General features: G+C 42.8%; 1 protein-coding gene across 4 annotated transcripts in view; it reads left to right on the forward strand.

Moving 5' to 3' along the window:
- Window positions 1–12,712, forward strand: part of prkag2a (protein kinase, AMP-activated, gamma 2 non-catalytic subunit a) — a 515,738-nt gene that overhangs the window by 41,710 nt on the left and 461,316 nt on the right. For 2 of the 4 annotated variants that reach the window (XM_073054946.1, XM_073054947.1), the window contains exon 1: window positions 11,782–12,400. The exons of 1 other annotated variant lie outside the window; for it this stretch is intronic. In XM_073054946.1, coding sequence (XP_072911047.1) covers window positions 12,317–12,400 — 84 coding nt within the window. In that variant the 5' untranslated portion in view covers window positions 11,782–12,316. Of the gene's footprint in view, window positions 1–11,781; window positions 12,401–12,712 lie in introns of those variants that run through there. One more of the 4 variants, XM_073054945.1, reaches the window with a different exon arrangement.

A 12,712-nucleotide genomic window follows, 5' to 3' on the forward strand; every position in this document is an offset into this window, starting at 1 on the left:
CATTCTCATGCAAGTCAGAATAAGGCACTGATTTAATCAGAATCAGGTTTATTATCACTGGCATATGTTGTGAAATTTGTTGTTCAAAACTGAAAATTTAAGGGTTCATTTGAATACCAGTTTAGTAGATGTTGACTTAATCAATCAGGAAAAGACACAAACTGTTCTATGATTTAATAGTAAATAGAGTAAAGCAAAAATAATCTGGATAAATAGTATGTTAATTTCTTAAGAGACCAGACAATTGTGGTCTTAATTTCTACTGCATATTAATTTAAAATGTGTCTGTACATTACTCTTGCATAGAAACTTACACTTGTTGTTGCAGTGTTTCAAGCCAAGGGGCAGATAAAGTGTGAGAGGCTTTAGTTTAGAGAAAATCAATGAGGCTGTTTGTAGAAGAAGTCAAGGAGAGGCATTCAAACATACAGCATTAAGTTAACAGTAAATTCATAATCAAAGTTTGTATACGTCACCACATGCTACCTGGAGATTCATTTTCTTCAAGCATTCACGGCAGAACAAAAAATATATATTAGAATCAATGAAAACTACACTCAAAGATTGACAACCAATGTGCAAAAGAAGGCAAAATAAATAAATAAGACTGACAACCTGAGTTGTAGAGTCTTTGAAATATAAAAAAAAACAGTTTAAGATGCTAATATCCCTCATGCCAATGGGTTGTGAACACTTGCTCGAGACTGCCTTGATGTTGGGAGTGACCAGGGTTGACATGGAGTTTTTAAGTGGGCACCCTCCTTCCTCAATGTTTCATCGATTAGCCCACTACATCTCCAGAGAACTCAACAATGACTTCTGGTGTCCGAGAGTCACCCCCGTTGTGTCTTCCCACTCTTGATACTATCTTGAAGCCCAGGAGATGTCTTTTGCTTGATTCAGAGCCAATGGCTACTTCTTTCTGCTGCCTCTGATGTGTCTGTGATGGTTTGCCGTAGAGTCTGACCATGGATCCCTAGCTCCCTCAGCAGTTTGATTGTGAATGTGGCTATAAATCCCCTACAATCTACTTCTGCAGGACAAACTTTGGTTTCCCAGCCCCAACACTGAGCTAAAGCTGCTAGATCTGCATAGCATAGCTTCTTGCACTCATATGCTTCAACCACTAAATCCTCCCACGGGACTGTGAGTTCCACAATGTAGATGATCTGTAATGAATTGGACCAGAGAACCCAGTCTGGCATAAGGTTGGTGGTAGCAATTAGCAGTGGAAAGGTGAGATATTTATTGACATCCACCAGCATTTACCAGTCACAGGCCATGTTCATCTGTCCTGTTTCTCGATAAGGAGGGAGATTAGTTGGTCTTTTCCCTCCCTCCTGGATGAATGCTACTGGTGTCAGAACGTTACTCGTTCTAGGGGGCAAGGAGTTTGTTGCTATCCTCTTGTCTTAATTGCCGCTACCAGACTCTCCAAGACCCGTTTGTGATGCCAAGTGTATCTGCCTTGTGTGAGGCTGGTTTTGCAGCTTGTCAGGATATGCTGCAATCGGGCACAGGGCATGTTGGGTCCTCACCGACCACTGGTGGAGGTATTATTTTGTGAGGGAAGCACATCATATGCAGCTCAGATGAGAGAGCTAAGTCTGTGTGCTTCCATCTCTCATATGTCCTTCCAGCTGATTTTCCTCCTCTCAGTGCTTTCCCACTGCTTCCATTGCCCCTGCTTAGCCAGGGAGACAGCCTTTGCACTTCTGTCTCACTCTTCTTATTGCTGCACTTCCTTGACGACCATCTTCCTTCACTCTGGAATTGTGGCCTTGTGCCAGGTGGGTCCACTTGCTGCCAGACCAAAGCTGCCCCTGCCCTTTTGCACTTGCCCCATAATGTCCCTCTGCCTAAGGGCTGCCGTTGCTTGTTGCCCTGCATCAGCTGGGGTCCATTTCCGCTTAGTTTATAAGGTCCATAGCGTACTGATGGTCTTGACACAAAAGTCTTTGAGTGTCATCTGTAGACACATCTTAGAACACTTGAATTCCCCTGTAAGGCCAGTGAAAGGCAGTTGAAGGACTCCTTTACCATTGAGATTGATGTTACTGATACACCTTGGGACACCGAGCCACTTATTTTTGAATGACATAATGGTTCACTTGTGTTTCTTTACAGTTGTTAGTGGGATCTCAGACAGTGAGTGGCCACATTACCTGGGGTAGGAATCCAAACTATAAGCACTGCAGCTTTAGTTTTCCAGGCAGCATGGTCTTGTCGATATTATCCCGACCGTTGGCGATGTGCTACTTTAGTTGCTGCTCTTTGTCCATGAGGCTGGTGTTGTACCATCTACCCAGGCTTTTGATAGACTGTTCAGACACTGTTGGAATTGGGTCATCACCGATGAAGAACATTATGTCTTTCAGTATTCCCTTGACTATGGAGATGCTTCATGACTTGCTGGGTTTGATTTTCATTTTGGTCCGCTTGATGTTTTCCTGCAGCTTTCCAAGTAGTTGAAGTCCAGCACTTACTCTTTCACTGCCTGCCACCCATCTTGAGGCCCTGATGATGACCTCCATGGCCATTATCTAGGCCAAGGTGATATAGTGCAACCTGCCATTGCGCTCATTGCTTGTGGAAGCAGTTCAGAGTAGAAGTGAGTTAAATTATCCACACTGGTTCCTGAAGTTCAGGAGCCTGATGGTAGAGGGGTAATAGTGTTGTATTTGACCCTTCTATTAAATTTGAAAAGACATGGAGACCATTTATTCAATATTTTCATATGATGTAATTTGACCCTGTTCCAAACCTATTTGTTTTTCCGGTTTTGATTATACATATGTTGAGAGGATCGGAGTTGGCGACACTGATGATTTTGTATTTTTTTTAATAGATATTATAAACAGCCCACTATTCATTTTTTTTTCTTTTTTCTTCTTCCTTTTTTTCTGTCTATGTTATTAGGTTGTTAGATTAGTTTTTCTTAGGGTTAAATTTTTTTTCTTTTTCTCTTTTTTTTTACATATAATATGATATACCTAGTTTTGCTTTGTTTATATGATATTTGTATCATTCATGATTTGGGAAGACTTAACTATATTGTAACTATTGCTTGTGTATCCTTTCATGTTCAGTTTAAATTTGTAAGTTTGTAATCCCACTATCTATGTATTAATCTTATCATGTTGATATTATTAATAATAATAAAAAGATTGCAAAAGGTAGAGGGGTAATAACTACTTGTGAACTTGGTAGTGTGGAACCTAAGGCTCCTGTACCTGCTCCTCAATGGCAGAAACCAGACAAGAGCATGGCTTGGATGGTGGTGTCCTTGATAATACTTTCTTGTGGTAGCAGTCCTAGTAGAGATGATGTGGAGGGCTTGGCCTGTGATGGACTGGGTTATATTCCCCACTTTTTGTAGGTTTTTCTGTTCCTGGGCGTTGGTGTTTCCATACCAGGTCATGATGCAATCAGTTGGGATACTCTCCACTGTGCATATATAGAATATTGTCAAAGTTCTACATGACATGCCAAGTCTGTGCAAACCTCTAAGTAGAGGCTATGTCATGCCTTCTAATTCTCTGATATAATATAAAACCAGAGGGTATAGGAACAGAATTAGGCCATTTGGCCTATTGTGTCTGCTCTGCCATTCCATTATAGCTGATTTATTATCCCTACCTCATGCCTTCTCCCCATAACCTTTGACACACTTACTTATCAAAAACCTATCAACTTCTGTTTTAAATATACCTAATGACTTGGCCTCCACAGCCACCTATGGCAATGAATTCCACAGAATCACCACTAAAGAAATTCCTCCTCATCTCAGTTCTAAATGGACATCCCTCTATTCTGAGGCTGTGGCCTCTGGTACTCCCCCACTGTAGGAAACACCCTCTCCACATCCACTCTATCTAGGCCTTTCAGTTTTTGGTAAGTTCTAATGAGATACTGATACACTCTGATGTGATGATACTGGCAAGAGAGATCACAATTAGAGGATGCAGACTGAGGGTATAGAATTAGAGAGGAAATGATCTTGCAATTATAATAGCGCAGCAGGAGGCCATTCAAGGACAGCTTCTATCCCGTGGTTATCAGACACTTTAATGGACTTCTCATATGCTAAAAGATGAACTCCTGGTCTCCCAATCTATCTTCTTGTTCTTCTTATGGCCCTTCTAATAACATTCCTGATTGCTGGGATTAGGAGATTGGGGTGGGGGGGGGTATGGAAATATCTGATGTAGTTAATAACCCCTTTTGCCCTTCAAAATGCATCAGTCAACGAGATGATGAGTGACATAGGCGCAGAATTAGGCTATTCAGCCCATCGAGTCTGCTCTGCCATTCCATCATGGCTGATCCTGGATCCCATCCACCCCATGCACCTGTCTTCTCGCCATATCCTTTGATGCCTTAACTGATCAGTAAACGATTAACTTCTGCCTTAAATGCAGTCTGTGGTAGAGCATTCCAGATTTACTTCTTTCTAGTTAAAAAATAAAATCCTTATCTCTGTTCTAAAAGGCCGCCTCTCAATTTTGAGGCTATTCCCTCTAGTTCTGGATACCCCCACCATAGGAAACATCCTCATCACAACCACCCTATCAAATCCTTTCAATATTTGATAGGTTTCAATAAGATCTCCCCCCCGCATCCTTCTAAATTCTGAATACAGGACTGAACATGTTATATTTGAATGCACACAGTGCATTACTTGGATTCCTGGAGTGCATTACTGGAATGTACGCAGTACCTGGAATAAGGTAGATGACTTTGTAGTGCAATCAGAGATCGGCAATATGATGTCGTGGGCATCACTGAGATACGGCTGAAAGAAGATCATAGCTGAGACCTTGTATTGAAAGGACAAGCAGATAGGCAGAGGGGGTGGGGTGGCTCTGTTGGTAAAGAAATGAAAACAAATCCTTAGACAGAGATGACACAGGATTGGAAGATGTAGAATCCTTGAGAGTGGAGTTAAGAAACCTTGTGGGTTGAGCCCACAAGGTGGAAAGGTAATTCTGGATTAGGTGTTGTGTAATGATGGGTGGCAGGATGGAGATATGTCTGTACCAAAGGAGGAGTAAGGCGTTCCTTCCCTCTGCTAGCCTGCAGGTCATCCTTGGGGAAGGATCACGAGAAGCCATGGGAGCAGGTAGTGGATGGTCATATGAGCAGCTGGTGAATATCACAAGACCTGGTTATGTATTTCAAAGTTTCAAAGTGCATTTACTATCTAAGAATGTATAAATTATACAACCTTGAGATTTGTTTGCTTACAGGCAGTCGCAAAGCAAGGAACCTGAAAGAGCACTGATGCCAGGCAGACAATCTCCAAAGAGTATTGATAATGGCTTGGCTCACTTGTCTTTAAATACACTGCTCAGAAGAAGACAATGGCAAACTATTTCTATCGAAAAAATTTTCCATGAGCGCCTATGTCATACTACACAGCATATAATGATGATGTTGTGTACTGAACCAGTTTGATTAGAAAGCTTAAGGTGAAGGAATTGTTGGAAGGCAGTGATCATACTATGATAGAATTCACTTTGCAGTTTGATAGGGAGAGATAAAGTCAGATGTACCAGCATTATTGTGGAGTGAATGGAATTCCAGGGGCAGGAGAGAGGAGCTGGTCAAACCTCATTGGAAGGGGATACTCATTGGAACAGAGATGATGACAGAGAAGCAATAGCTGGAGTATCTGGGGGCAATTTGGAAGGCATTGGACAGGAGAGATATATCCCAAAGATGAAGAAGTATTCTGAAGGGAAGGATGAGGCAACTGCAGGTGACAAGGGAAGTCAATGACAGCATAACCGCAAAACAGAGCAGAAATTAGTGGAACGTCAGATGATTGCAAAGCTTTTCAAAGCCAACAGAAAGCAACTAAAAAAATGTTAAGGAGAAAAAAGATGAAATATGAAGGTAAGCTAGTCAATAATATAAAAGAGGATACTAAAAGTTTTTTTCAGATATATAAGGAGTAAAAGAGAAGCAGGAGTGTATATTGGACTGTTGGAAAATTACGCTGCAAAGTAGTAATGGGAGACAAAGAAATGGTGGGCGAACTTAATAAGTATTTTGCACCAGTCTTTACTGTGGAAGCTGTGTGCCAAAAATTCAAGAGTGTCAGGAGGCAGAAATAAATGTAGTTGTTGTTACTGAGGAGAAGGTGCTTGGGAAGCTGAAAGGTCTGAAGGTAGATAAGTCACCTGGACCAGATGGACTGCACTGCAGGGTACTGAAAGTGGCGGCTGAAGAGATTGTGGAGGGATTAGTAATGATCTTTCAAGAATCGCTAGATTTTGGAATGGTTCTGGAGGACTGGAAAATTATAAATGTCACTCCACTCTTTAAGAGAGAGGCAGAAGAAAGGAAATGATAGGCTAGTCAGCCTAACTTCAGTGGTTGAGATGTTGGAGTCCATTAGTAAGGATGAGGTTTTGGGGTACTTGGAGGCGCATGATAAAATAGGCTAAATTCAGCATGTTTTCCTTAAGGGTAAATCTGGCCTTACTAATCTGTTGGAATTATTTGAGGAAATAACAGCAGGATAGACAAAGAGTCAGTGGATGTTGTTTACTTGGATTTTTAGAAGGCCTTTGACAAATGCCACACATGAGGTTGCTTAGCAAGATAAGGGCCCATGGTCTTACAGGAAAGATATTAGCATGGATAGAAGATTGGTTGATTGGTGGGAGGCAAACAGTTGGAATAAAGGGGGCCTATTCTGGTCGGCTGCTGGTGATTAATGTTGTTTCGTGGGGTGAGGGGGTATTGGGCTTGCTTCTTTTCACAATATAACCAGTGATATTAATCCTGATTCTGATTCTGGAATTGATGGCTTTGTGGCCAAGTTTGCAAATGATACAAAGATAAATAGAAGGGCAGGTAGTGTTGAGGAAGCAGAGAGTCTGCAGAAGGACTTGGACAGATAGGGAGAATGGACAAAGAAATGGCAGACAGAATATAGTGTAGGGAAATGTATGACCATGTACCTTGATAGTAGGAATAAGGCATAGACTATATTGTAAATGGGGAAAAAATTTAAAAATCTGAGTCCTCATGCACAATTCCCTAAAGGTTAACTTGCAGGTTGAGTCACTAGTAAGGAAGGCAAATGCAATGTTGCTTTATAAGGCATTGGTCAGATCGCACTTGGCATATTGAGCAGTTTTGGGCCCCTTATGTGCTGGCATTGGAGAGGAGGTTCTCATGAACCTCCAGAGGAGGTTCATGAGAATTATTCTGAGAATGAAAGTGTTAATGTATGCGAAGGTTTGAAGGCTCTGGGCCATTACTCATGGGAGTTTAGAAGAATGCTTTGGGATCTCATTGAAACCTATGGAATATTGAAAATTGGATGTGGAGAGAATGTTAGTTATAGTGTTTCCTACAGAGTCTAGGGCATAGTCTCAGAATAGAGGGACATCCCTTTAGACCAGAAATGCAAGCTAATTTCTTTAGCCAGAGGGTGGTGAATCTGGAATTCATTGCCATGGACGGCTGTGGAGGCCAAGTCATTGAGTATATTTAAAGCAGCAGTTGTTAGGTTCTTGGTTGGTCAAGGCATCAAATGTTATGGGGAGAAGGCAGGGCAATGGGCTTGAGAGCAATAGTGAATTAGCTATGATGGAATGGCGGAGCAGACTTGATGGACCAAGTGGCCTAATTTTAAGCCTATGTCTTATGGTTTTATGGTCTTATGATGGATAGTGTTGTCATTCATGCTATTCAGCAGCATCTATTCACCAATAACTTGTTCAAGTTGCTCAGTTTTAGTCTACCCAAGATCACTTGGCTCCAGCCCTCTTACAGCAATAGTTCTTATAGAGTCACAGAACACTACAGCACAGAAACAGGCTATTTGACTCATCCAGTCTGCACTAAACTATTATTCTGCCTAGTCTCATAGACGTGCACCTGGACTAAACTTCTAAATGTTGCAGTTGAACTTGCATCTACTAGTTCTGTTGGCATCTCATTCCACTCTTGCACCATCCTTTGAGTGAAGAGGTTCCCCTTAAATATTTCAACATTCATCTTTCACCCATGATCTCTAGTTCTGGTCTCACCCAACCTCAGTGGAAAAAGTCTGTTTGTATTTACCCTATCTGTACCTCTCATACTTCTTTCAAATCTCCTCTTACTCTCTTATGCTCCAAGAGAAAAAAAAGTCCTAACCTACTCAACCTTTCCATAGAACTCAGATTCTCAAGACCTGGCAACATCCATGTAGATTTTGTCTATACTCTTTAAATATTATTGACATCTGTCCTGTAGGTAGGTGACCAGAACTGTACCCAAGGCTCTAAAATAGATCTCACCAATGTCTTAAGTTTATTTATTTATTGAGTTACAGCGCAGAATTGGCTTTATCATACCTTTGAGCCACACCACCCAGCAACCCATGATTTAATCCTAGCCTAATCACAGGACAATTTACAATTAACCTACTATCCGGTATATCTTTGGACTGTGGGAAGAAACCGTAGCACCTGGAGGAAATTCATTCAGTCATGGGAAGAACATAGGAATTCCTTACAGACAATGGAAAATCTTATCTAACTTCAACATCCCAACTCTGGTACACAGTACTCTGATTTATGAAAGCTGCTATTCACATATATTAAGAAAAGCTCTGATTTTTGTATCAACCGTTGGGAGAACTTGACTCAGTAGTGACTTCTCATCTGGAAAATCAATTTTCCCCTACTGCAAACACGAGGAAATCTGCAGATGCTGGAAATTCAAACAACAACACACACAAAATGCTGGTGGAACACAGCAGGCCAGACAGCATCTATAGGGAGAAGCGCTGTCAACGTTTCGGGCCGAGACCCTTCGTCAGGACTACTTCCCCTACTGCTGTGTGTTTCTTGTTTCTTAATCTATTTTCTGTTCATGTAGCCACAACATCCTTTATTCCATGGCATTAAAGTTGATTACATTTTAAAACATGTTAGGACTGTTACATGGATAAATACGATTTAGAGCAGGGGTTCCCAACCTGGGGTCCATGGATCCCATGGTTAATGGTATGGAGCCATTATATAAAAAAAAACTAGTGGGATATTGGCCAAATGCAGGCAAGCAGCATTAGCTAAGGTAGACAACTTGGTCAGTATGGATGAGTTGAGCCAAAGGAGCCTGTCTTCTGTGCTGCGTAACTCTACAACTCTATGACAAGCCTATTGTGTGGAAACCTAGAGAAGTCTATAATTCTATACCAAACACAATTTGCTCATTTACCCTTGCAAGGTACAGTAGCTAGAATTGATTTACATTTAATAAAGTCTTGGTTGCTTTCTCTAATCAACCCCTAAAATGATATTTACTCAAAATCAGTGATAATCTGACTCCCGTTCACTATTGCATTTGCTATCACCGCAATTCAGAATCAGGGTCATTATTACTGACTTGTATATCGTGAAAAGACATAGAATTACTGCAGGTAACATGACACTATTAAAGCTCGGAGTCGTCAGAGTTTGGAGTTCAATTCCAATGTCATCCATAAGGAATTTGAATGTCCTCCCCGTGAACCCATAGGTTTTTTCCAGGTGCTCTGTTTTCCAAAGGCATACACATTAGTACCGGTAGGTTCTTTTTTCATTGTAAATTGATCCATGATTAGGCTAGGGTTGTATTGGAATTAGTGGGTTGCTCGTAGCACTGCTCAATAGGCTAGGAGGGCCTACTCTGCGTTGTATTGCTAAATAAATAATCAATAAATTGTTGGGGTGGGGCCAAGACTAATAAAGTAGCATTTATGAGTTAATGGACTGTTCAAAATCCAAGGGCAGAGGGGAAAAATCTGTTCCTAAAAAAAAGTGTGAGTCTTCAGACTCCTGTACTTCCACCCTGGTGGTACTAACAAGAAGTGATTGTGTGGGTCCTTGGTGATAGATGCCACCTTCTTAAGGCATCACATATTGAAGATGTCCTCAGTGGTGGGGAGGTTTGTGCCCATGATGGAGCTGGCTCAGTCTACAACCCTCTGGAGCCTCTTTCAAACCTGTGAATTGGAGCCTTCATACCAGGCTGTGACAGAATCACTCAGAATGCCCTCCATTGCACATCTATAGAAATTTGTGTCTTGGTGGCATACCAAATCCTATCAAACTCTTAATGGAGTAGAACTGCTAGCATCCTGCCTGCTGGGTTGTATAAATGTGTTAGACCAGGATAGATTCTCAGAGATGTTGATGCCCAAGAACTTGAAGTTACTCACCCTTTCCACTGCTGAGTCAGCAGTGAGGGCTAGTGTGTATTTTTCTGTCTTCTCCTTCCTAAAGCCCACAATCAGTTCCTTGGTCTTGCTGCCACTGAATGTGAGGTTGTTGTTGCGACACCATTCAACCAGCTGATCTCTCTCACTCCTGTATGCCTCCTTGTCACCACCTGAGATTCTATTAAATATGGTTGTGTCATTTGCAAATTTATAGATGGCATTTGAGCTCTGCCTGGCTCAATAAAAGAATAAACTTTATTGTCTTTGCGCAAGACGAGGTTACGGTGCACGGATCCTTGAGGTGCACCTTGTGTTGATTGTCAGTGAGGCGGTATTTCCATGCAAGTTTGCTGTCTTCCCTTGTCTCTGTTCCCATTGAGCAGAAGATACTAAATACTAAGAGCATGAACCACCAGTCTCAAGGACAGCTTCTATCCCATTTCTCTGTTACTACAAATCAACATTCTGAACTGTTTTCTTTTTACTGCCTTGGTGTAATTATGTCTGGTATGATCTACCTGGATGGCTTTTCACTGTTTATGAGACAATAATAAATCATTAGAATTTCTTCAGCATCTTTTCCACTAGTTGGTCATAGTTCCTGTCCTTGGACATTTTCTCCCCTGACAGCACTGCACAAGACTTCTTCATCCAGACAATAATTAAACTTCCCCTCCTGAAACTCTTCCTTCTCTTCTACTCTCTCCGCCACCCAGTTCTCCAACGGGACATATTCTGGTGGCGGGGGAGAAGCATTCGCCTAGATTTTCTGAAGACGGGGGAGAGTCTGTGATGCGTATTTCGCATCTGCAGTGAAAGGTTAGAGACGCTGGAAGGTTAGAGGGGCGGGGATACAAAGAAAAACACTAGTTCCTCCTCCAGCAGGTTGTGCTTTTTCTTGCACGTTAGTTAAAAGTTTGCTTTTTTCTGCACTCTGTACAATTTAGGATTGGGGATAAGGTTTCCAACTAGCTGTGTTAATGATTATTTATGTAGGAGGTGTGTGGAAGGAATGTGACAGCAAGGTCAGGATCACAAACTGAGCGATGCAAAAAGTTTTATCAAACAGATCTCTGAGAGATGATGGGGAGGGGGGGTGGTGGTGAGATGAGTTGTGCTGGGAGGGGTTGGTAATGGTGGTGAGGGGTGGTGTCCCAGCATTTATGAAACAGTGTTTCAGATTTCTTTAAGGTTATTAAATAACAAGTAGCGCCTCCCATTGATTGCTACACTTCTAACAAATTGTTAAGGATGGCGAGAAGGTGTTACGTAACACGGGGGTCGAAATACTAATGCAGCAGTGTTTGTGTGTTCAGGGAAGGAACGTTCTGGTGGTTTGAAATTGGTTTACAACGTTGCAATCGTCCACCGCCATTTAGTTAAAAACCTACGTTGTGACTTTAAAAGGGATTTTTTTTTTCTTTTGCACATTGCCCACGAGCGTTGAGGTGATGTCGGGAGGGGTTACAGCCGGACTGATTGGGTTGAAGAGGTGTGCCTGAATATTGGGACATGACGGGGCTTGGATAGGTCGACACCAACCTCACCCGTTGTCGAGCGGAGAGTTCATTTCCTGAAACTTTTTTTTCTCTCTCTTTCCTCCCACCGGACTGACGGATGTTTACAGTCGATTTAGACCCAAGTTTCACCAGTTGCAATCTGTGCTCAGACTTCACTGTTACCAGTTGACAGGCGAGCGAATTCGAAAACAGATTAGCTCCTTTAAAACAAAGCTATCTCTCTCTCTTCCCCTCAATGTGCATTTGTTTTTTTTTGGAGAGCCTCTGGATTGGGGACTATACTCACGTGTGCAGTGCGAGGAGATATTAATAAACATCTCGTCGGCGTGGAGTTGGACAGTAGGCACGGAGCTCGCACTGGGCTACGGGTCGCAATCGTGGGCAACTGAGAGCTCCGAGACCATCCGGTTGCTGCAACCCGGATTGGTTTTAGAACTATCGTGGGACTCTCGGAACGGGGGGTGGGAGACAACTTCGGAGTTTCCTCCCTTCGTAACCCCCGCCCCGACCCAAGGGGTGCGCGGTGCAGCTGTCAACAAGGACGCAGGTTCAAGGCTTGGACCGTCCTCTCCGGCCACCAAGACACCTCATGGGAAGCACGGCCCTGGACACCAGCAAAAAGAAAGGGGGGATGAAGAGAAACAAACGGCGCATGTTGCGCCTGAATATCCCGGTAGGTTTCGTGTTGCCGAGCGAGGAAGGGGACTGGGTTGCGAGTCGTGGGTTTTGAGGGCTTAGGCCGGATCTCCATGGGGGCGGGCGGCGCGTCGCTGAAAAAAGGGAAGTTGCTGCGAGATGCTGATTGGGGGAGGACGGTGCGAGAGCAACGCGCCAAACACTGGCCGCTGAAGCCAAAGTCATGTTAAAGGGGGCTTCCGAAACACCTGGCCAAAGTGCTTCACGCCGGACCCAACAGCATCTGTCGGTTTAAGACAAATAGAGCGAGAGGTCCATCAGTGCATAAAACAGACTCCAGGGAACCACA

This window comes from Hemitrygon akajei, chromosome 8 (assembly GCF_048418815.1).
Source record: "Hemitrygon akajei chromosome 8, sHemAka1.3, whole genome shotgun sequence".
NCBI lineage: Eukaryota > Metazoa > Chordata > Chondrichthyes > Myliobatiformes > Dasyatidae > Hemitrygon > Hemitrygon akajei.